Source organism: Cladophialophora carrionii, assembly GCF_000365165.1.
Source record: "Cladophialophora carrionii CBS 160.54 unplaced genomic scaffold supercont1.4, whole genome shotgun sequence".
NCBI classification, from domain to species: domain Eukaryota; kingdom Fungi; phylum Ascomycota; class Eurotiomycetes; order Chaetothyriales; family Herpotrichiellaceae; genus Cladophialophora; species Cladophialophora carrionii.
Window position 1 is genome coordinate 553238 of NW_008481829.1, and position 21901 is coordinate 575138.

Below are 21901 nucleotides of genomic sequence, written 5' to 3' on the forward strand. Positions count from 1 at the left end.
GATTATGAACAAAAGGATCTGACTTGGATTTCCATGCTTTTCAGCCGGCCGCCCCATTCCAGAAGATGGTGTGTGACGGCGTAAGGCTGCCATTGGGAGACATCTGGAGACTGGCGTTGAGACGCCACAAAGGTGACCAGCTGCGAAACAGCCCCGTCGTGATACGAGTAGCAGTACTAACAGTGTCGATTGCAGTATTCATTTGTAATATTCTATATGGGTGAACTAAAAGATCACAGTCCGATGAAATCCTGCCGGGCGCAATACTTCGCCAAGACCTGTGCACGTGATGTCACATGACTGGTGTGCCACTCGCGTTGTAGGTGGTCCCTTCCAAGACTGCCGGCGTGTCGAATCATGTACCATGAGTTTTGCGGTTACAGTTGCTTCGCTTGTTACCTCACATCGGTCTGGAATATTGTTACTGAGCTGGCTCTCCCAGCGCCACGTGGGCTACCGACAATGTCGTTGTCCTTCTCCAGCTTCTGACGAAAAAAGCCTAGCTCAAGCCAAGGATGGGTCTTCTCCACGCTCTCGGCAAGCACAGCCAATACCAGCCACCAAAAGCTTGAGGCTAGAGAAATGACCCCACATAAAGTGTGGGGAAAAGGCGGGGCCGACCTCGTGGGAGGGAAAGGTATCCCTTGTTTCCCCAACTTCGATGGGTCTCGAACAACCACCCATGGGTGGCGAGTAGGTGTATATATCCTGGGTGGGTCGAAATAACGCTCGCAGCCCATTTTCCGCAGCTCCCTGCTTCGGACAGCTCAGCATCACGGCCACAGTACCCGGGTGATAACAGTGCAACCATGAGCGATACCGAGAAACCTCAAGCCATGGCCCACGAGAAGCCTCTTGCTGAGGACACCTACCTGGAAGATGATCCGCATCGTGCCGCGCTTGAAGACAACCCCGACAGGCCGGAGAAGCTCACCTGGGGCACGGTGCTGTCTATCTTCGTAAGTTGAGACGGATCCCGCGTGTCGGTCAGATCCTAACTGATTTGCCATACAGTTTCTCGGCCTCGCTTTCGTGGGACCCGTGTCGGGCGGTTTCCTCCTGATAACCGCGATCTTGTTCCAGATCGGAACCGAGCTGGGAGATGTATCAAACATCGCGTGGATGCCCGGTGGCTGGTCCATTGCGTCCTCGGTCTCCTTCTCCATTGCAGGCTCGCTCAGCGACATTTTTGGCCGCAGATACGTGACGCTCAGCGGCCAGCTCTTCGCCGTGGTTGGCGCGGTAAGTTGTTGTCCCTTGTCCGAGAGATGCAAGAATTGCTGAGATTGACGGCCGTGTGAAGATTGTCGGCGCGACCGCACAAACCACAACAACCGTCGTCGTGGCGTGTACCTTGCTCGGGTTTGCAACCGGCATCATCTTCGTGGCGTATGCGGGTATTCCTGAGTTGCTTCCCAATAAGTGGCGGTATGTCACTGCTTTCTTGCCGCAGCCCCTACCGCAGTCGCAGTCGCAACTTCATCCCAGGCTGCGGATTGTGTGTTGTTCATGGAGCTGACTTGAAGACAGAAATGTCGGCCTCGCGTGGACCGAAGGCGCCATGGCCATCCCCTGGGCGATCTGCGGTGTCATCATCGCCAACGAGCTCGTCTCCAAGGCCTCGTGGCGATGGTGCTTCTACATCGCCATCATCTACGCGGTCATCTCCTTTGTCGGTACAGCGCTCGTCTACTTCCCGCCGTCGCGTCCGCGGCGAGACTACGAGAAGACGCGATGGCAGGAGATCAAGGAGATCGACTACATGGGAATCATCTTGTATACGTCAGGCTTGACCGTCTTCCTCGTGGGCCTCACCTGGGCCGGCACGCCCGCGCACCCGTGGAAGAGCGCGTCGGTCATCGCACCGATCGTCATCGGCGTGCTCGTCTTCATCGCCTGCTTCGTCTACGACTTCATCGTGCCCAAGCAGCCCTTCTTCCCGCTCGACTTGTTCCGCCGGTATCGGGAATTCACGGTCCTCCTCGTCGTCGTCTTTGTCGCCGGCATGATCTTCTACTCCATGTCCGGCATCCTGCCGCAGGGCACGCTCTACATGTTCGAGAGCGACGGCATCCAGATCGGCCTGACGCAGCTGCCCAACGGCATTGGCAATTTCGTCGGCGGCACACTCATGCCCGCCATCGCCCACAAGATCAAGCACTTGAAGATGCAGATGATCGTGGCGCTGACCATCCAACTCGTCTTTGTCGCGCTCTACTCGGTCGCCGTGCCGCAGAACAAAGCCGCGTGGATGGCCTTTCAGTTCTTCGGCCAGGGCTGCTTCGGCATGATCACCCTGCTGTGTTACTTTATCGCGGGTCTGCATGTGAGTGTTCGCCGCCTCCTCTCTTGTTCATCTCCCTTTTGGCGAAAGTGGGCCAGTTTTGATGTCCCCCTTCCTTTCTGCCAACACAGCCTCGTCAACCCCGGGCTAATTCAACCCCCTAGGTCCCACTCCGCGAACTCGGCATCGCCTCCGGCCTCATCGGCACGTTCCGCAGTGCGGGCGGCAGCGTCGGCAACGCCATCTTCAACACGATCCTCACCTCGGTCGTGACCGTCGAGATGCCCAAGCGCGTCACCGCCGCCGCCCTGGCCGCCGGCTTCCCAGCCGCGAACCTCGAGCAGCTCATCCCCGCGGTGGTCGGTGCGGCGACGGGCGTGCCCAACGCGTTTGGGGCCGTCGAGGGTGCGACGCCCGAGGTGCAAGCCGCGACGCTGGCCGCCTTCCGCGGCGCGTATGGGTATGCTTTCAAGCGCGTGTTCTGGGCGACCATCCCGTTCGGCGTCATCGCCATCGTTGCGGCGTGCTTTGTGCTGGATTCGTCGCAGTATTTGACGAATCATACAGCGGTACGGATGGAGAAGGACACGGTTGGTGGCGCCGCTGCTAGGTCTGGACAGCATCAGCATCAGCATCAGCACCAACGAGGCGGCGACGTGGAAACTCGTGAGGAGGCCGGAGAAGGTGTGAGCAAAACTTGACCAAGGACGAGTGAACTGACTGTGAACTTTGGTTACCGGCCCGTGAGGAGCGAGCCTACAACATGTCACATGATGATTACGTCCTCTTGGGTGAGCCCCCTCTACTTACATGTATCGTGTACGGGATTATTGTCATGAGAGTGCCGTGTTGGTGGATCGATCAGCCTACATATAATGGCCGTACTCCTGCATGGCGGGCATGGGCGAGTGGGTGTGTGGCATATAGCATGAACATCTCTAATAACCCAGATTGAAATCAAGAGTTGGAACTAGAGATTCGCTTGACGTTCCGAACACATCAGGCTTCCAGTGTGGTGCGTTCGTCCGTAGTCGAAGTCTCCATATTTGATCTGATACGTTGTGTCGGTTGTGCTTTTGCCCCGAAGGTACTGTAGGTGCAGGGCCAACAAGGGGCGAAGACACGGCCAAAGTACCGACTCCGCATTGCTGTGTAGGTCTGTACGCATCTGCATGTGAGTACGGATGCCCACAAGCCTCATCTTGAACACCGGCAAACGCTATCGCAGCCTGACTTACGGTCAGTCTTCCCGGTCTCCTGCGGCTTAGTCACATTGCCTTGCCGGGGAGTTCTACCTTTGTTCGAAATGGGTCCAGCACTGGACATACATCCCGAACATTGTGGGCCTGCCTGCAGAATGGTGTCTGGTCCTTCGAAGGGAGCGGACGAAAGCATGGATACGACTACTGACGGAGGCCCGCAGAGTTCTGAGCAAGGGATAGTGTGCCAGATCCAGGGCGGTACGCTAAAGCCATGTATCCAAGAGACCAGCCTTCTCGCCGGCCTTTGGAAGCTGTGGAAAGTATGATCCGAGATCAAAGGTAGCAAGTCTGAGTCTTGATTCTGCTTGGCTCCTCGATTAATTCATGTACAAGGCTTGGTCACGGTATCGGCGTCGGCAGTCCGTATACGAGCTATTATGACATTTGTAAGCGATGGAAGGAAGTGTTACAGGGCAATGGCAATGGCAGATGTTCGCTCTGTATTCTTCTTGCTGAAGGGAAGTTGCTAGGGCGATCTGACACGATCCGCCGGCCGACACGTCCGCTGTGTGGGCCGCCATGACATCTCAGCATTTCCTGCAGTCTTTTGGGAAAGAGCCTCTAGATACGAGGATGATGGTGCTGGCATCGCCTTGACATTTTCCCTGCGGCTACTTCGTCGACCGGACAGAACAGGTAGAGGCAAGGCGAGCCGAGAACGTGACGGAGACCGCTAGCCAGAAACAGCTAGACCCTCGGCTTCATTTGCCTGCCCATGGATCTTACGCTAGCCAAGAACGGCCGAACTCCCGGACGATTGTCGACCGTGACTGACACTGGAGTCTGTGACCAGCACCAGCACCTGGTCGACAACATCCGCGGGGCAGCCATTACGCCGTCGCTGCTGATATACTGGACCGAGTGGGTCGCTATCATGCTCAAGGCGAGCGCAAGGGCCCGAATGCGTGGCGTCTTGCTCGTCTTCCGCCGTGTCTGTCCGAGTCCGGGAGACCAGCATCGCCTGCCTATTGCTAATATCTCTCTGCATATCGCCATGGCTCCGAGATGTGCAGATCTCAATTTCACGGGCCGTCTATCACATCTTTAAAAGACAGTGAGTGCTCCGAGCAGACTGGCATAGCGTGATTCAGCCCCAGGCACCTTTTTGCTCGTCTCAGCCACATACGCGCAGCCCATACATTGTCGACTCGAGCATTCCTCGCAAGTCTTCTCTTTTCTAGAGATCCGGTCCAGCAACTCAATCGCCTCACCTGCGTCTGAAAAGTCAAGCACATGACCATGTCGACGAAGTCTTCCAAAACAGTTCTCATTACAGGAGGCAATGGGGCGTTGGGATCACATATCGCCTTCGAGATTGCGAAGACACACCCGGAAGTCTTCTTCATCCTCACGTCGCGTAGAGAAAACGACGCGCAGGCGCAGAAGATTACGGCTCAGCTGCACGACAGTGGCGTGAGCGCTTTCGAGTTCTTGGCGCTCAACTTGGCCAGCTTCGCGTCGGTCAAAGCCTTCGCAGCCAAGGTGGCCGAGAGAGTTCGGTCGAAGACCATCCCACCCATCGCCGTCCTGATCAACTCGGCTGCATATTCGTCGTACGAGGTGGACGAGAAAACCGCGGATGGATTGGATCCGGTATACCAGACAAACGTTCTATCTCCGTTCCTCTTGACTGTGCTCTTGCTGGAGGACGGATTCCAGGTGGTGGATGGCGCGCCACGTGGCAAAATCATACAGATCACCAGTGAGACCGTGTCGATGGGCCAAGTGGACTTTTTCGACTCCTGGGGGCCGACCGAACAGATGCCTGTCGGTTCCAGCTTGGCGGTCACGCAGGGACTCACAAGATATGGCAGCAGTAAGTTGATTGGAGACCTGACCATGTATACTTTGAGGGAGAAGATGTTGGAGGTGAGACACTGGTCGTAACTCCGAGCTCCGTCCGTGCAGCTGATTTTGAGTCCAGGGCAAAACCAAGGGAGTCAACATTTTCTCCCTGGATCCCGGCGGGATGAACCACAACAGCAACCTCTCCCGGGGCAAGATGCCGACGGCTCTGAAGCTTCTGGCAAACATCCTTGTCATTCTAGGGCCCTTTGTCAGGTTGTTCAAGAAGAGCATGATCAACCATCCCAGCGTCCCGGCTGCAGCGGTAGCCAAGGCGGCCTTTGATGCGGCAACCGACGGCGTCGACAAGGAGGTGTATTTCGTGCTGGATGAACAGATCGGGTTGCAACGCATAGCAAAGGCCATGGCAGAGCATAAGGAGGCAGTGTTCGAGAGGGTCCTGAAGGATACGGGGGTCGGCATGAACCGAATAGACCGGCTGACGGGGTGAGGACGACGGCCTGCAGTGGGTGCAGCGAGGCAGCGAGACACATGACTCAACGCTGTCGTACAGTAGATCAGTCTTGATTGGCAGTCATTCAAGTTGAGATGGAGTGCGGTGATACTGTAGATCAACTTTAGTAATCCTGGCCCGGCGACGCAGTCAGCCCTTACCGGCCGCCACTGAATAAGAGAAGAATTAAGCCTCATCCCATCCAGAATACCGAAGGGGTACTGACAGTACTGGATACCGCGTAGAATATATCCGTCCCTCACCCATGTCGATGTCCATGGCTTTTACCTTTGACACCGATTTAAAATTCTATGTCGAGACATAGGACATAGACACTCCCACCTCGATAAATGGCGACCTCGACTTTAACCTCGACTTCAAGCTGCTGGACCTGCCGTCTCCGCAAAAAGAAATGCGACGCCTCGCACCCGACCTGCCAGACATGCCGCCGCCTCCTGATCCCGTGCTACGCCTACGGCACTAAACCGGGCTGGATGGACGGCGGCGACCGCGAACAGGACATGTTGGCCGAGATCCGCAGCGGCGTCAAATCCACGACCGAGCGACTGAGACGGGGACGAGCTCTGAAGGCTTTGCGCCAACGACATCCTTTGACTGCCGGTGCCGGTGCCGCTACCGCCACTGTCACTGTCATTGCCGACCCTACTGTGAGTGCACGTCAAGTGGCTCCAGCGGCCCATGGGTCGGATCCCCTTCCTCGCCCTGTCACAGTCACTACGACGACGGCTACAACGCCAACTGTAACCGACGAGCCAAGGCCCCGTGAGGGTGAGAACGAGAACCATCTCCTGGATTCGTACTTTGAGCGTGTCTTCCCCCGCCAGTTCCCCTTCTATCACGCTTCGTTGGTGGAGAAGGATTGCGGCTGGCTCCGCGTGCTGGCCTTGCGGTGTGAATCGCTGAAATATGCGGTCCTTGCGTTGGCGGTTGCGGATCCAGATACAGACACAGGTCCAGACCCAGGTCCAGATCCAGATCCATATTCAGTGGATAATAGACATGCAAAGGACGATGACATGCGAGACCACCACAGTCGGCAATCGCGCGACAAGGAACAGGAACAAGAAGAATTGTACGCACTGGCTGTCTCGGGTCTGCGCGACCATATCGACCGGGTGAGCAGGAAGAGTCTGCACGAAGGTCTCCGCGATGGGATCGAGGTGTTTGTCTGTGTCATCTATTTGATCATGCTTGAAGTAAGTTTTCACCCGAGTCTACCTAATTACAGTACTTGTATACTGTCCGGCCGGACGTTGATCACGCACGCACGAATGGCTCGCTGCCACTGCATTTCCACCCTCCCTTCGTCGCTCCCTCTCCCTCCCCCTCCCCTGCTGATGCCAATTTTTCTCCCTCCAGAACACCCGAGGTCGTTTCAACAACTGGCAGAAGCACATGGCCGCATCGCCTGGGTTGTTCCCATTTCTCACAACCTACTGCGCGAGTTTCCCGGATCCCGGCGTCTCGGTCTTGCACGGCGAGGATGAGCTGGTCGATGCGGCAATCGGGGACGCCACTTCCCTGGACTCGGCGCTGTCGTTCGTCGACCATGCCGCGATGGAATTCTTCAGTGCCGTGTTGCTGTGGTTCGACACTCTGGCTTGCGTCTCCACGGGTCGCCCGCCGCGGTATGCCGACGTCTGCGCGGCGGCCTTTGGCCCCAGAGAAAGCAAGATTCGGCTGCGGAACATCATGGGCTGTGAAAACTGGGTGATGATCATCATCCGAGACATCGCGATCCTAGGCGGCGGTTCGACGACGTGTGGACGAGGGAGACATATTGCGAGAGATGAGGGCATCATCAGGAAACACGACGAGCTCAGGGAGCGTCTGGAACTGGGCCTCGTAGAGTCTTGGGAGAGCTACCTCTCCTTGCTGGCCCGACGAACCAAGGGTCGAGAGCAGGATATTGGACTGATCCAGGCGTCTCCGATAGTCACTTACATCTTCGCATGTGCAGCCATGGTCTATCTTACTGTGGGCTTTGATGGGCCGGATCCCCATCTGCCTGCGATACGGGACGCTGTTTCCAAGGCACTGACGGTGTTCAATGCCCTTCCTGACCGTCAACTACTGCGAAGCCTGGTTTGGCCTTTCTGCATCACCGGATGCATGGCGCAGAAGGACCAAGAGTCGTCGTTCGTACACCTCGCGTCCCTAGCCGGCATCTCCAACCACCGCCCGGACACTCTGTGGAAAGCGCTTCAAGTTATGGAGACGTGCTGGCAAATTCGGAGTCAAGAAAATCAGGAGCCTCCCTCTGCTGATTGGGTCACGGCCATGTCAAGGTTGGGTTATCAAGTGCTGCTTGTGTGAGGAATGGCGAATATCGAGTCATCCAATTGTGTCGTCACCGCAGGGGCCATCACCTTCGACCGGATACTGAGCTTGGACTCGCTGCAGACAGTACAAGAACGGCCATCTCGCAACACTCTTCTTGAGCGGACGGTGCACCAATACGGTTGACGGATTCTGAGAAGAGTTCCCGGCGATCATGAGGCCTAGTGAGATGGCCGCTGATGCGTTCTCCAGCGAAGACCCCAGCCTCCGCTGTCTGGGTTGGGCATCATTACGTCTCTTTCGCCACGACGACCGGCATCGGCCCAAGGTCTGCATTGTAGCAATCGATCCCGAAACTCCTCGATGGCACAAGCGCTTGATTGCGTTGACTCGAGGGCTGCTAGATTTGCGGAAGATGTTGGCGTCCATCGTGACTGCAACAGCAGCCACGTCGTACCTGGGAATGGCGTATGCCAAGTTGAAGGCGTGATCGAAGCCGGTGTTTGGGCCAGAGACGATGGGAAGATTTTCTAGAGCCTCGGCCATACTGCGGTTTGTTCTTAGGGTGGTTCCGACAGGAGAACTCTTGCACAGGGCACGGTTAGGAAGTTGTGGTGTTGATTCAGGCCTTCAACTGCCATAATATACACATCTTCATGCAGAGTCTGCCTGGTTCCGACTTGCTGGCCGGTCGATACCCAATTGGCTTCCTGCAGGTCATCACGACCGTCCCTCTAGAAGAATTTCTGGGCAAGAAACGCCCCTTCCCACCACTCCCAGTCCTGAAGCTTGGGCAGTGTCTCCCGCATGGCAGCCAGAAGTTCCAATCCTACCGTAGAGAGGTCACTGCTGTTGATCGGCGCGCCCCAACACCGACCGCTACGAACAAATCCAGATGAGGCTGTCTCGTCCCATTCGTGATGAAGGTAACATAGAGTGAGGTAATTGTGCTTGTCAGGTTCGTTGTCGCCGAGTGATACATGCATGCTCTTGGCCTGGATCGGTTGGCTCGGTTGTTACAGAAGCGGAAACAGAGCGAGACAGAGCGAGACAGATCAATTTCTCCAGCGACAGGCCTCCAGGCCTATCGGGTCCCCGAAAGGCGGTACAAGCGTCCCAAGAATTCCAGACTTGGCCAGCAGCAGGCCCGAAAACCATTGATCGGTCCTCCCTTTTCTTCTCCTTGTACTGTGGGCCGCGTGGACTACCCGGGGTTGCAAGGGCAGTATGAGCTACCTTCGTGAGTCCTGGCATAATGTGAAAGAAGTCTTTGTATCTGGCAATATTCACGAGAACCCAGGGTCCGTACACGGTGGCGGCATTGCATACTTCATGATAGACGCAACTACAATCCACAGTTAGCACCACCTAGCACCATTTGTAGGAGAGTACTAGAGGGTAACGCCCACCAGTCGGAATAACGTACTGAACAACTAGAAACCCTAAGCAGAGCATACCAAAAACTGCAAGAGCACTTACGGAAATCGAGATGGATTGGGGCTCTGTAAGTATCGCACCCGGTAACGCAATCGAAGGCGCCGACTCTTGCACCTCTCGTCCAGTGCCAGGGGGAAGCTGTCTTCATTGTTGTTTCAGGCTCGCTTTGATGATTCAGGAGGCCATGGGGCCGGCCGTTACTTGGTATGTTGGCATCTTCGTCTCCTTGCACTACAAGCTACTTGATCCTTGATTGTTTGGCGAAGAACGGGCGACCTCTTCCCCAGGTGATTCTGCAATGCGTATCGAACGCGACTCTGTTGGCATGGTTTCCCCTTCTGATCTTGGCCGCGTGCGACCGAGCTTTCGTTTGCATGAGCCTGTAATCGTCCAGAAACCGAGTTCCATCGGCAAAAGTAGGGTATGCAAGGGACGATCACAGGCATAACGGGCTGCTCCCCCCGCCGCAGGCTGCAGCAGCCGCAATTGAAGCTGAATGCTGGTACTGGGGTATGCTATCCATGGCCAGCAGAACTGTTAAATTGTCGGTATCCTGTGCTCGTTTACCAAAAATCGATCGGGAGAGCGATCGTTTTCAAAGAGGGTGGCAGGCCAACTTATTGAGCAGACCTTAGTGCGTGGTACACCTCGTCCTGCGGTTCGCCAGAGAGAGAGAGAGAGGCTTGTACCAATCAGGCTCGCCGGCTGCATGGCCTTGCACAACCTCACCGTAAGGACGGGTTAACCCGCACTGAAAGACACCTTGGCAAATGAGGTGAAAGAAAGCAGCCTTTCCCCAGATTTCGCGCTGGTTTCTCATGACGTCTCATGGATTTGCTGGTGGCCCGATAGCTCTATCTCAGGACACGGTCTCTGTGGTACGATAGAGGCTCGTACTGTGGAGAGATGAGGATCTTTCCAAGCATTTGAAAGCCATGGTGTAATACGGCAGACGTAGCGAGTCGAGCTGGCGTCGACCAGACGACTACCCGAGATAGATTCCTAGTTTAGCCATCGGGCATCTAATCACTCATCTTCCAGAGCATGCCAATCTGTGAAGACCTGTAAACATGCGGAAGCAGTGCCCTGGAATAGCGCAGCTCGAAGAAGTGTGGCGAGCGAGATGGATGGCTTCTGCAGCACATGGCCGACGACGCTCGAGCCGCGCGCTGTCTTTACTGCTGTAAATATGGTTATGGTGGCAGTTTCTAGGAGATTGGAACTTGGGTCTGCAAACAGGTTAGCAATAAGACTGTTGGTTGAGTATCAATCACGAAGCACAAATACGGTCATGCTTAGAGACACTAGGCGCAGATACGGTTGAGCACAAAATCCAAGAAGGGCGACGGTACGCCACACCCGCATTATCATTTTGACTCTCCGGTTTTACTTCTGGCTGTAGGCTCAACAAAATCAGCATGGTGGGAAGATTAGAGTGGCAGAGTACGACATATCCTAGCTCCCTCTCGGTGCGCCTACTGCAGCTGGTAATGAGACCAGCGATGGAATAGCTTTCGCTTGGAGCATTTGCGCTGCCGCAGTCGTGCCCCGAACGATTCCAGAAAAGGAAGTTTAACCGCACGACAGAAGAAGATGCGGAGTAAAAAATACCGAGTACACAGAAGCGAGTCGCGAAAAACTACGGAGTACTGGAACCAGATATTGATCGCATTGTTCTCTCCAGTCCAGTCCAACTCTGCAGTCGCGTAATGCGCTCTCTTCCAAACATCATCATAACCGGCACCCCCGGTGTCGGCAAAACCTCCACTGCCACCCAACTCCTCAGTCTGGCATCATCCTCCAGTCCCGCGATAAACCTGAGACATCTCTCGATCAATGACCTGGTGAAATCCCGCGGATGCCATACAGGCTTCGATGAAGATCTGCAAACCCTCGTCGTGGATGAGGACAAGTTGATGGATGAGGTCGAGAAAGAGATTGAGGACGGCGGAGGCCACGGCGGGTGGGTGATCGACTGGCATTCGACCGCGGGCTTTGCGGTACGGTGGGTGGATCTGGTGGTGGTGTTGAGGTGTGAAGAGACGGACGTGCTCTTTGACAGATTGACCGCAAGGGGATACAAGGACAACAAGGTGCAGGAGAACATGGACGCCGAGATCTTCGGGGTCGTCAGTGAAGAGGCGAAGGAGGGGTGGGAGGAAGAAGGGCAAGTCGTCGAGCTGAAGAGTGTCCACGCTGAAGATATCGAAGAAAACGCAGAGCGGATCCTACAGTGGGTGAAGAATTGGGTCAAAGATCATGCGTCGCCGGCGAAAGACGATTGAGAAGGACCCATTCTATCATGAAGATGTCTTCTGATGTTCCATGCCACTAGAGGTGTCTATATCTATGACTCTCGGAGGGCAGTGACGGCACCACATTCAAGGCTCGAGGTCACCGCCGGCGAGCCAGGCTTTCAGCTTGGCTAGCGCCTTGCCACGATGGGAGATCAAATTCTGCCCGGATCAGCCAGGGCTCCAGGATCGGACCAAGGAGAAAACATACCTTTTTCTCTTTCTCCATCTCGGCATACGTCTGACCGTCCTCGAATTCGAAGACCGCGTCCCACCCTGACGACCGACGGTCAGCTCGGGTTATTTTCAAAAGAAAACGGCGAGCACTGAACGGGCACGAGCAAGAGCATCATACGCACCAAAGACAGGCGGCCCTCTAGCCGGCACAATCTTCCCCTGACAACGACCTTGGAACAGGATTGGCTCGTGGTCGGGGCCCGCGCAGTACGCGAAGGTACACACGGCAAAGGCAGTCTTGTCTTCATATGCGGCGAGCATATTATTCAGGCCTTCGTGGCCGAGGGCTTGGAGGAAGTATTTTCTGCAATGACCGAGAAGTCGGCGGTCAGTACTTTGGCCCATGTGATATTTCGAGCCTTGAAGGACATAGAGTTCAAGGTTAAGAAGAACAAATTGTAACGAGCTCAAAGTTGAAAAGAACAAATTCATGACCGGGGCGGCAAAGAAAGTGCTTTGGAGGTCCCAGAGAACAGGGACTGAAGGCAGAAAGGGGGAGTCTCACATGTACGGCCCAGGTAGACCTTTTAGTGCTTGGAACTCGAGTGCCGTATCTTCCGTCAGAGCCGGGCCGTTGACCTGTGAGTTCAATGTCGTTAGAAGTGCCAGCAGTCTGTGCCCAACGCGCATGATAGCAGTTGTGAGGCCCTTTTTATCTCGGTACTCTGATCTAAAAACACTGCTTTTGCCTCTCTCCTGAGCTTACCACTCACCACCCAGCCGTACCAACAAAATCAAGATATAGACAAGAAAGACAAGAGACCTACCGCCCTCGCAGCCCTCGAGCACTTATCCCGTGCCACCTCCTCGATAGTCCCCTGAATCTCGACTCCCTCAACATTGCGACTCTGCAGTTCCAGGCCCGGCACTTCTGATAGGATCGCGCGCACCTCGTTCAACTTGTTCGCGTTGCCGGTGATGAAGTTGAGGAGTTTGGGCCGTGGTTGGTTGGCCATCTTTGGAAAGGGCAGGCAGACAATTACGGGATTGCAGTGGCTCTTTAATTGGCAGGAAATTCGTAAAATGGGTAATGTGGCTTATTCAGAAGTACAAAGTATGGATGAAGTAGGCTGCGACTTCCACTGCGCAGAAATTTGATGTGCCGGGATCAAGACAATCCAGGTATGCGGCGATTGGTGTTGGCGGTCGGTGCCAAAAGTGCTGAGCATCAATTAATTGAAGTCTACCTTTGTGTGGTGGGGATTCATATACGTCTCATGCGATAACAGTTAGATGTACGATGCGCGGACTTGCCCATGTGTCGAGAAGAAATGTCTCAGGCTGTTGGGAGTTTGCAGATGAAGTCACTGCAGTGAGTCATGAGGTTACGATAGAGCGACATGGCTTGACAGTCCAGGCGTTTGACATGAGTGCGGCATCAATATGTGCTAAGGAGCGCCTGTATGAGAAAAGCATGCTGTCGATTGTCCACCCTCTATGTAATGTCCTCGCCGAGACTATCGTGCTTGGTTGTGCTGATAATGCTGTCCTTCTGCGCCGAGCAGCAGTCTGTTCTACTGTAATAAAACCCACTAACCCCGTCGCTGTGCATACCAAAGATCCTCCCCTAACACCGCATTCGAACGAATTTCCTACTGTCATGCCTACCTGTGGCCTCCCTAATGCATGGTGCTGTACTGGATCAATGCCGGTGGTGTCCAATCTGGTCCCTCACTTCAGTTTAAGCAGCTCGAACTCCTTGTACTTTTCCAAGTACTTCTCGCCTCGCCGGTGAGCCTTCATCAGTTTTTCGGGCTCAGGACTCCTAAAGGCGGTCGTGTTGGCCAAAGCCAGCTTCTTGAGTGCAGGGCTTGGATTGAACATAGGGTCGAAAACCACGAGATTGACAGAACCGTCCAATCTCTGTTCCACCCCGACGATGGTCATAGAATGACCGTGATGCTGGAAGTAGATCGGTGGCTTGTCGGTGATGACTACTTTGTCGATATTATCTTTGGTTGAGTCGTCGTCAAAGTACTCGCAAACGGCACACAACATTGTTTCAAAGCCCTCCACTTCCTTGGTGGTGGTGTACGCAGTCGCCTCGCAAGGAATTTTCAGACTCATCAGCAGTGCTTGCGCCTCGGGGGTGCCTATGTATTTTCGGGTGTACCTGATGCCTCCGGTCTCGAGCCGTCCACTGGCGTTGAAGCCTTGGTCCCAGGCGTTCTCGATCAGTTCCTGTAGTTTCGGTATCGATGGCAACCTTCCACGGAAGTGTTCCGAGCCCGTGGCGTCTGCATCCTGAATGTAGGATATCATCATCTGAATATTCCGATACCCGCAAAACCCCCCTTCCTTCTGCATCTTGCATACGTGGCGCACTTCAGGACTGCAGTAGAACGCACGTTCGACAACCTCGTCCAGGTGAGACAATCGGGCAAGAACTGGCACAAGGTTTGGCGTTTCGTTGGCAACGGTCTCGACTCGAATTACGGTACCGTCTGGGCCAAGTTTGTTAGTGACTGTGACCTTCGCACCCTCCTCGAGCATTTTCCGCAGCCAATTCGGCATCTGGTGCTCGTGCGCGTATGGCCCTAGCTCTGATCTCTGTCAATTATTAGCCTTCCTGTCTGACAGCAGGTAATTATGCTAACACTCACCCCCAGCCGTCTAGTCCTACCATGCTTTGAAGACACGGCCGAATACGCTGACTTCCTCTTGGGAGACGCAGGTGTGCCCAAGAAAATCTCCTTAAGAGAAGGGCCACGTCCTTTTTCCGTGTGTGAAGGAGGTCTGCGGGGCTGGAGCTGATCATGGTTCCGAAGCGACTTAGGGATATCGGTGCTGAACGAGTTGGAAATATCGGGTAGCGACGGCCGGGACGTCGACTTCAAAACTGATAGCTCCACATCCTTAACCGGTATCTGAGGCTCGTCGATAGAAATGTCCTCCTGAGCATGCATATCGGAATGGGCATCGAGCTCGAGAAAGTGCACACGTTCGCCACAGGCACACTGAACCCATGATTGTTCGCTACCTGGAGGGGAGGGCAAGGTAGTCTGCCCATTTTGCACCGCTCTTTCTGACTTGTGGTTCTCACATCGGGCAGGAGCACTGGGTCGTTCAGATAGAGCAAGTTCGGTAGGTAGACCTGCCTCCTCAAAGGCGAGAAGCTGCGCCAGTTCTGCATCACTCATCTCGGCCGAAGGGTGGTCAGGCCGGGGTCCCCCGTTCGGGTCGGGCTGTGGATCAGCATGGAATTGCTGCACGTGCCCTTCGAGAGTGCCGAAGTCATGGCTTCCAAATCGGCAGAATGGGCACGCCAGACATTGTTGCTGAGTTTGATGTGACATCTTCGACGACCAAAAGTTCTGGAATGAAAGTTGAAGGAGTCGGCTGTCAGAGCCTCATCTTGTCCTGGCACAGTTTGGATGTAGGCAAACAAGGATAGTTCACCCGGAGGCGTGATTTCACTTGCAGACCGAGCTGTTCTACTTTGCTTGTCCCGGGTGAAAGAGAGCGGAACTGGGGCAGCTTTCACCAGGGTCTTGGCTGAAAGACGCAATGCACAAGACGTCTCAGTCGCGGAGCGGTCATATAGGAAAGAAAGGCTGGGGTAGGCTGAAGGTGGGCGAATCGAAAGGCTGTTTGCACTTCTGAAGTTGACAGGAATGTCGCCATGACTCCATCGAAAAGATTCCGGCCCGGGCTCTGGCTCTTCTCAGTCAGCACAAAGACTACATTCACCTTGGTTTCATGATCTGCTGGCCTGCCTGACACATGGGGTGCCGCCTGCGGTGCCTGTTTCTCTACGAGAACGAGGTGTTCACCCTCGCTCGTACCCAGTCTTGCATCACAAACAACGGGCCAACGAGCCCTTGAAATGACCAAGCTGCATCGAGTCATGGTGGTAAACTGGCACGCTGACAAGCCAAACACGGGCACCACCACCAGCGCCGCCAGTGCAACTACGAGCGGATGACGCCAGCGATTCAGCGGCAGTTTATTCGCCGATTTCGCAGCACACCACCTGCATTCGGATGCTGATCGCACTCACCGCCCTGGGAAGCCCCTCGAGAATTTTCAAAATTCTGCCATCGGAAGTCTTGTGTGCTGGGGCCAGACGCTCCGGGAGCGCCTGCGCGAGTGGGATGGAACTACTGTACCACTACCACCGAAGACTCATCCAAACTGACTCTGACCCCGTAAAATGGTCGCTCCCGGCTCGAAGTCGTCTGCGCAGAGTCACTCACTTCCGTTTGCTGTAGCTTGCTGTCCTTGCTTTCCTCCTACACCTGCTCGATTGAGAGTACTATGCACATAAGTCATCTGTCGTCGAATTTTCTCTCCTCATTATGACTCCCTCGACACTCCCTAATGGCGTCCACCCACAGCTACCTATTCTTAATAGAGTCAATGGGACCAGCACACCCAGAGTCCGACCCATCCATGTCCTGAAGTTCGGGGGTATGCAGCTTCTCCCTCCATGTCCAGCCAGAGTCTGACTCATTTCCCGAAGGGACCAGTGTGGGCAAATTCCCCCAAGATATTGTCAAAGTGGTCAAATCCAGGTTACTAGAAAACAATGTCGCTATCGTCTGCTCCGCTGTCAGTTTTTATCCCTATCGTTGCGTAACGGTAGACTGACAAGCGCACACAGAGATCAAGTAGCACGAAAGCCGCGGGCACCACGAACCGCTTACTGCGAGCCGCCACTGAAGCCGAGAACCACCGGGATTTCCAGCAACTAGTGGAGAATGTCCGTCTAGACCACGTCGAGGCTGCCGATACCTTCGTACAATCGGAAAAGATACGGTGGCGGTTAAAGGCAGAAATTGACGATGAATGCGCCCTGGTCGTGCGCATACTCGAAGCGGCGCAAACATTGGGCGAGACCAGCCCAAGGTCAAGAGATAAAGTCATGAGCACGGGGGAGAAGCTAAGCTGCCGGTTCATGACGGCGCTGCTACAAGATCGCGGAATCGACGCCGAATACGTCGATCTGGCAGATGTGATTGATTTTAGGGTCTCACACGGCCTGGACCAGCAATTTTACGACGACATGGCCTCGAGACTAGCCAGACGGTTGCGCGACATCCCGACAGGCACAGTTCCCGTAATCACTGGATACTTTGGTGCCATACCTCGGGGTCTGCTCACCACCGTTGGGCGGGGATACACAGACTTATGTGCGGCGCTGGTCGCGGTGGGAATCAGGGCCGAGGAGTTACAGATATGGAAAGAAGTGGACGGCATTTTTACAGCTGATCCGCGCAAAGTACCTACAGCACAACTTATCCCCCAAATCAGCCCGGCAGAAGCTGCGGAACTCACCTTTTACGGCTCCGAAGTCATCCATCCGTCTACCATGGACCAGGTTATTCGGGCGCGGATACCCATACGCATCAAGAACGTGATGAATCCCCGGGGAGGAGGCACCATCATCTATCCCGACACACCATCAGAGCTAGACTCGTCGTTGTCAGGCCATGACCCCAAGCTTTTCCGGCGTTCCAGGAGTTCCAGCCTCATCACAGACCGCGAGAAACCGAAGCGCCCAACAGCTGTTACCATGAAGCACAAGATTTTGGTCATGAACATTCACTCCAACAAAAGGGCGCTGTCCCATGGGTTCTTTGCCGGGATCTTCTCGACGTTGGATAAGTGGCGACTATCAGTGGACGTCATCTCTACGAGCGAGGTCAACATGTCCATGGCATTACATTCGGAAGCTCCTCTATATACTGGAGGAGGCGACGATGAATACCGCATTGTCGATCAAGACCTGAGAGGAGCTATCGAAGAACTCAAAACTTACGGTACCGTGGATATCATCCCGGAGATGGCCATCGTGAGCCTTGTGGGCAAAGAGATGAAGAATATGGTTGGCATTGCTGGCAAGATGTTCTCCACGCTGGGTGCAAATAATGTGAACATCGAAATGATCTCACAAGGTATGTTAAATGGCTCTCAAACCGTAGGCCTGGTTGTGCTGACCTTCGAATAGGCGCCAGTGAGATCAACATCTCCTGCGTAATTGAGGAGCGGGACGCCGATCGAGCGCTCAACATTCTGCACACAAATCTATTTACTTTCCTCGGCCCATGATTGTACCTTGCGAGCAACTTGAGCGGCCGTTATTGCATTCACAGGAGCTTTGGGCCTGAATATGGCTACCCAAAAGGAGGCGGCAAAAGTATGGATATTGGTAAAAGGGCAGGCTCTTTCTGACTGGTCGATGCACCTTGCGACATGCTTACTGGTTTGGCGGCACCGGCAGCGTGTATAGAAACGTCATGTGGGCGCTGGAAATGATTAGAGGGGATGATTCCAACAATCGAGGCTTGACTTGAGGAAGCACTGCGGCGATGATAGATGTCAGTCGGGAGAATCCAACTTCTTCTACGATATGGCAGACATCAAGCGGTGCCCATCATAACCATATCTAGAGAGGATCAAGATGTCGGAAATACGCACAATCGAAGATTACACTTTGATTAATCTTAAGATACAATAAATTTCTTGAAAGAGTCAATGCACGTGAGAGGCTCAGCAGGTGTGAATCAAGCAGCACTCTCGGGACCATAATGTTCCGTTCCGCGATGCCAAACGCGCTAGGACCGGGGTGATTGCACTCATGTGAGGGCGCGTTTTGTTGAACAGCCTTCCGCCAATGAAACTGACTCTCGGTGCATTGTCCCGCAACTCAATGAGACACACAAGAAAATGAGCGGACGTGCCACGTCAAATGGCCCGCGGTCATGGTCGATCGAGATGTCGATGATTGGACATGGTTCAGAGAAGCCAAAGGCCCGACCAAGCGCGAACTCCAAGTGTCCAGGCATCGAGGCGTCCTGGTAGCGCCGATCGCGGCGTGGGTCAGACGCGCCTCTGTCGCGTTCTTTTCTTGCTTCTTGCTTCTTGCTTCTCGCTTCATCCCACCTGTCACCTGTCGCCTTTCAGTAGGCTGTGGTGGTTGATTTCTGACGCATCCCACTTCCGTCACTCTTCTCCGCTTCCAACGAACTTCTGCGCCTGTCCGACCTGCCATTTTCCAGCTGTACTCCTCTTAAGAACTTGGCTTGCCGCCCGCCTCCATGTCTTCCATCCCACACACATGCTCGACTCCGGCTGACATCGACTGACGCGGTTTTCAGCATCGAGTAAACAACACTTTTTCAGCATCCAAGCGCGGTCTACTTCACACGATGGCCTCTCTGACTCGGTAGTCATCGTTCGATAACCACTGTGTATCCCTTTCGACGGTTCAGCATTGAATACCGGCCCCCTTCGATCTGCAGCACCGCACAAACGCGGCCTCGATCTTCCGGCCTCCCGCACAGACACACCCATACCTCTACCCACCTCTTAGTCTCGATTATTACACTTCGCCAAAGTCCATCAAATCTCGTCTCGCCCTTTTTCAAAATCGAGACCCCCCTTCGAAGGTGCAGTGACCGTCTGCTCGAGGGTTTGAGGCTCTGGGCTCAACTTAGGCTGCATCTTCACCCGCCCCATGACTGCTTCATGGGACATAGGAACTTCGTGACGACGCGACTTTCACGCACCTCTCTGCCTATTAGGTGTATCTGATCAGTTTCCACGACTCGTCGCCATGGCGTCGACGCGTCCGCATCCTTTAGTACAGATTTACCAAGATCCAATGCCACCTCCACCTACCAACGTGTCTCCTGTCGAGAAGCCACCACCACGCCTGCAACCTTCAGCTATGCCCCTTCAGCCCATGAGAAATCCTCCGGCTGCATCTCGCCATCCTGCAGTGATTCTGGCTGCTCCGATGGCTCCGTGCCATCAATTCTCGCCGCAGAAGACCACAACACTGTCACCTTCCAGACCCTACTTCGGAGATCTCAACTATGTCCCTATCCCTCCACCCCCGGTAGCCAACCATAGCCACGCCGGGTCACCAACCAAGAGAACTGCGATGCTGCATAGTCAGCCACCTCGCCCGGCTCAGATGGTACAGCCAATGTTCACCACATTCAACAGTAATTTCGACACCTATGAACAAGAAAACTTTCCTGCACCAACAACCCACGAGAATTTCGTCGACTTTCCCGAGCCCTCCTACCCTCGTAAGCAGCCTATGAAGAGATCGTACTCGGACGCGCAGTTGTCGCAGGATCGACCCTTCAAGAAGACGCGACAAGACGAAGAGTTGACCTTCCACCTGCCGAAACCGGAAGACATGATGCCTGTTGAGGACGACGGCAACAAACCTCCTTACAGTTATGCGCAAATGATTGGCATGGCTATCTTGAGAGCACCAAATCGACGTCTAACGCTGGCACAAATCTATGACTGGATTTCAACCACATTTGCCTACTACGCGCGAGACACCAAGCAAAGCTGGCACAACAGCATCCGACATAATCTATCATTGCACAAGGCCTTCACCAAGCAAGAGAGGCCGAAAGGAGACGCGGGGAAGGGCAGCTACTGGGTTATTGTGCCGGGCATGGAGGCACAGTTTATCAAAGACAAAAAACCGAGAGGAAATATGCTGGCACCAATGTATAACCTTCCCAGTGCGGTTCGCCCGCAACCCCAGATTGCCCAGCAGCTGTCGGAAGCGCTGGCACCAAATGCCTACCTCGGTCAGTCAAGTGAGCCTCCTCGACCCCAAACAGCTCCTGCCTTGCCCGAGCTGTCCTCGGACGCCACGTTGCCAGCCTCAGACGCCGCCTTGCACGAGCATGAGACCGCCGACCTCGAGGACAGCGCCACTGCGCCAGCTCTGAAGTCGCCCCCACCAGATGCAATCAACTCTTCCCCACCTGTGGTCGTGTCGAACCATCACAGAGCCATCTCTTCGCCTTCAGCTCGCATGCCGCGCTCGGCGGCGTCTCATCGGCAAGCTCAAACCCTCACCAAGAATGACGACAGTGGATACTTCTCCTCCATCGAATCTTCGGCTCTGAAGCCAAACAAAAATACCGTCGTGCTAACCTCAGAGCTGGACATTGAGCCAATGAGGAAGAAGAGAGGCCGTGCCGAAGAGGAGATAGTTCGCATCCGAAGCTCTTCTCACGACCTGACTCCTAGTCACGCCAGATTCCGACCTTGTACCGCCGAACCTCCACCGTCGTCTTCTCCTGTTCGAGTCAGTCCAGCCGTCACAATGAACCCAATGACTCCTGCAGTGGTCTTTAAGAAGCCGATCCGTCCTCCACCTTCAGTCTCGCCGAACACACAGCTCCTGCTGCATCGCAAGGCAATGCGCGAGTTTGCCAATTCACCCATCAAGGGTTCTGGCCTCTTCATGTCAGATGACACAGGCTACAGTCCTCTTAAGTGGCCGAGCCTGGCAGCAAGTGAATTGCCTGAAAGCGCTTTTGAAATCTTCTCGGACCCGGCCATTGGGCTTACTCCGGCGACACCACCATTTGCCTCCTCACCCCTTAAGCGACCATCGGTCGCACGTGCAGTTACCTCGACCGACGTCCTTTCCGACGTTTTCAGCCATGGCTACAAGCTAAACGCGAAGACGCCCACTCGTGGATCCCTTCTCAACCCTCGCGTTCGAGCTACCCAAAATGGGTCGCCGGTGAAAGGCTCGACCGCCCATATTCAGATCCTTGATCAGGTCGACGACCTCTTCGACTTCAAGTCGTTTGAGAACGATAATTCCGACGACAATGATGAAGGCGTCGACATCCTGCAAGGCTTCGAAAAGATCGGTGTGCCCAACGCTGCCATGAAGAGTGAACAAGGGGGACGTCCATCTTTGGGTCGCAGTTTCACTTCACGCTTCTAATTTGTGTTCATGTACTTGAATGACGATTGCTCACTTCTGTCAGCTGGGAGGAACGGCGCTTCATGT

General features: G+C 54.6%; 9 protein-coding genes across 9 annotated transcripts; 6 read left to right on the top strand and 3 right to left on the bottom strand.

Moving 5' to 3' along the window:
• Window positions 1-809: 809 nt before the first annotated feature.
• Window positions 810-2985, top strand: G647_04876 (uncharacterized protein; the record flags this gene model as incomplete). Its single annotated transcript, XM_008729213.1, has 5 exons — window positions 810-959; window positions 1015-1242; window positions 1304-1428; window positions 1531-2326; window positions 2449-2985. 5 exons carry the CDS (start codon window positions 810-812, stop codon window positions 2983-2985), a joined length of 1836 nt encoding a protein of 611 aa, XP_008727435.1.
• Window positions 2986-4785: 1800 nt separating this feature from the next.
• G647_04877 (uncharacterized protein) lies at window positions 4786-5842 on the top strand (the record flags this gene model as incomplete). Its single annotated transcript, XM_008729214.1, has 2 exons — window positions 4786-5415; window positions 5471-5842. The coding sequence occupies 2 exons, from the start codon at window positions 4786-4788 to the stop codon at window positions 5840-5842; spliced, it is 1002 nt and encodes a 333-aa protein (XP_008727436.1).
• A 353-nt stretch (window positions 5843-6195) lies between these two features.
• Window positions 6196-8182, top strand: G647_04878 (uncharacterized protein; the record flags this gene model as incomplete). Its single annotated transcript, XM_008729215.1, has 2 exons — window positions 6196-7062; window positions 7226-8182. 2 exons carry the CDS (start codon window positions 6196-6198, stop codon window positions 8180-8182), a joined length of 1824 nt encoding a protein of 607 aa, XP_008727437.1.
• Window positions 8183-8200: 18 nt separating this feature from the next.
• On the bottom strand, window positions 8201-8692 carry G647_04879 (uncharacterized protein; the record flags this gene model as incomplete). The annotated part of the gene is made up of 1 exon (XM_008729216.1): window positions 8201-8692. One exon carries the CDS (start codon window positions 8690-8692, stop codon window positions 8201-8203), a length of 492 nt encoding a protein of 163 aa, XP_008727438.1.
• Window positions 8693-11292: 2600 nt separating this feature from the next.
• G647_04880 (uncharacterized protein) lies at window positions 11293-11868 on the top strand (the record flags this gene model as incomplete). The annotated part of the gene is made up of 1 exon (XM_008729217.1): window positions 11293-11868. One exon carries the CDS (start codon window positions 11293-11295, stop codon window positions 11866-11868), a length of 576 nt encoding a protein of 191 aa, XP_008727439.1.
• Window positions 11869-11964: 96 nt separating this feature from the next.
• G647_04881 (RdgB/HAM1 family non-canonical purine NTP pyrophosphatase) lies at window positions 11965-13070 on the bottom strand (the record flags this gene model as incomplete). Its single annotated transcript, XM_008729218.1, has 5 exons — window positions 11965-12039; window positions 12089-12153; window positions 12237-12418; window positions 12620-12693; window positions 12882-13070. 5 exons carry the CDS (start codon window positions 13068-13070, stop codon window positions 11965-11967), a joined length of 585 nt encoding a protein of 194 aa, XP_008727440.1.
• A 715-nt stretch (window positions 13071-13785) lies between these two features.
• Window positions 13786-15410, bottom strand: G647_04882 (uncharacterized protein; the record flags this gene model as incomplete). Its single annotated transcript, XM_008729219.1, has 2 exons — window positions 13786-14664; window positions 14718-15410. The coding sequence occupies 2 exons, from the start codon at window positions 15408-15410 to the stop codon at window positions 13786-13788; spliced, it is 1572 nt and encodes a 523-aa protein (XP_008727441.1).
• Window positions 15411-16412: 1002 nt separating this feature from the next.
• G647_04883 (uncharacterized protein) lies at window positions 16413-18165 on the top strand (the record flags this gene model as incomplete). The annotated part of the gene is made up of 4 exons (XM_008729220.1): window positions 16413-16524; window positions 16577-16665; window positions 16718-18011; window positions 18065-18165. The coding sequence occupies 4 exons, from the start codon at window positions 16413-16415 to the stop codon at window positions 18163-18165; spliced, it is 1596 nt and encodes a 531-aa protein (XP_008727442.1).
• A 1507-nt stretch (window positions 18166-19672) lies between these two features.
• On the top strand, window positions 19673-21835 carry G647_04884 (uncharacterized protein; the record flags this gene model as incomplete). Its single annotated transcript, XM_008729221.1, has 1 exon — window positions 19673-21835. One exon carries the CDS (start codon window positions 19673-19675, stop codon window positions 21833-21835), a length of 2163 nt encoding a protein of 720 aa, XP_008727443.1.
• Window positions 21836-21901: the final 66 nt, after the last annotated feature.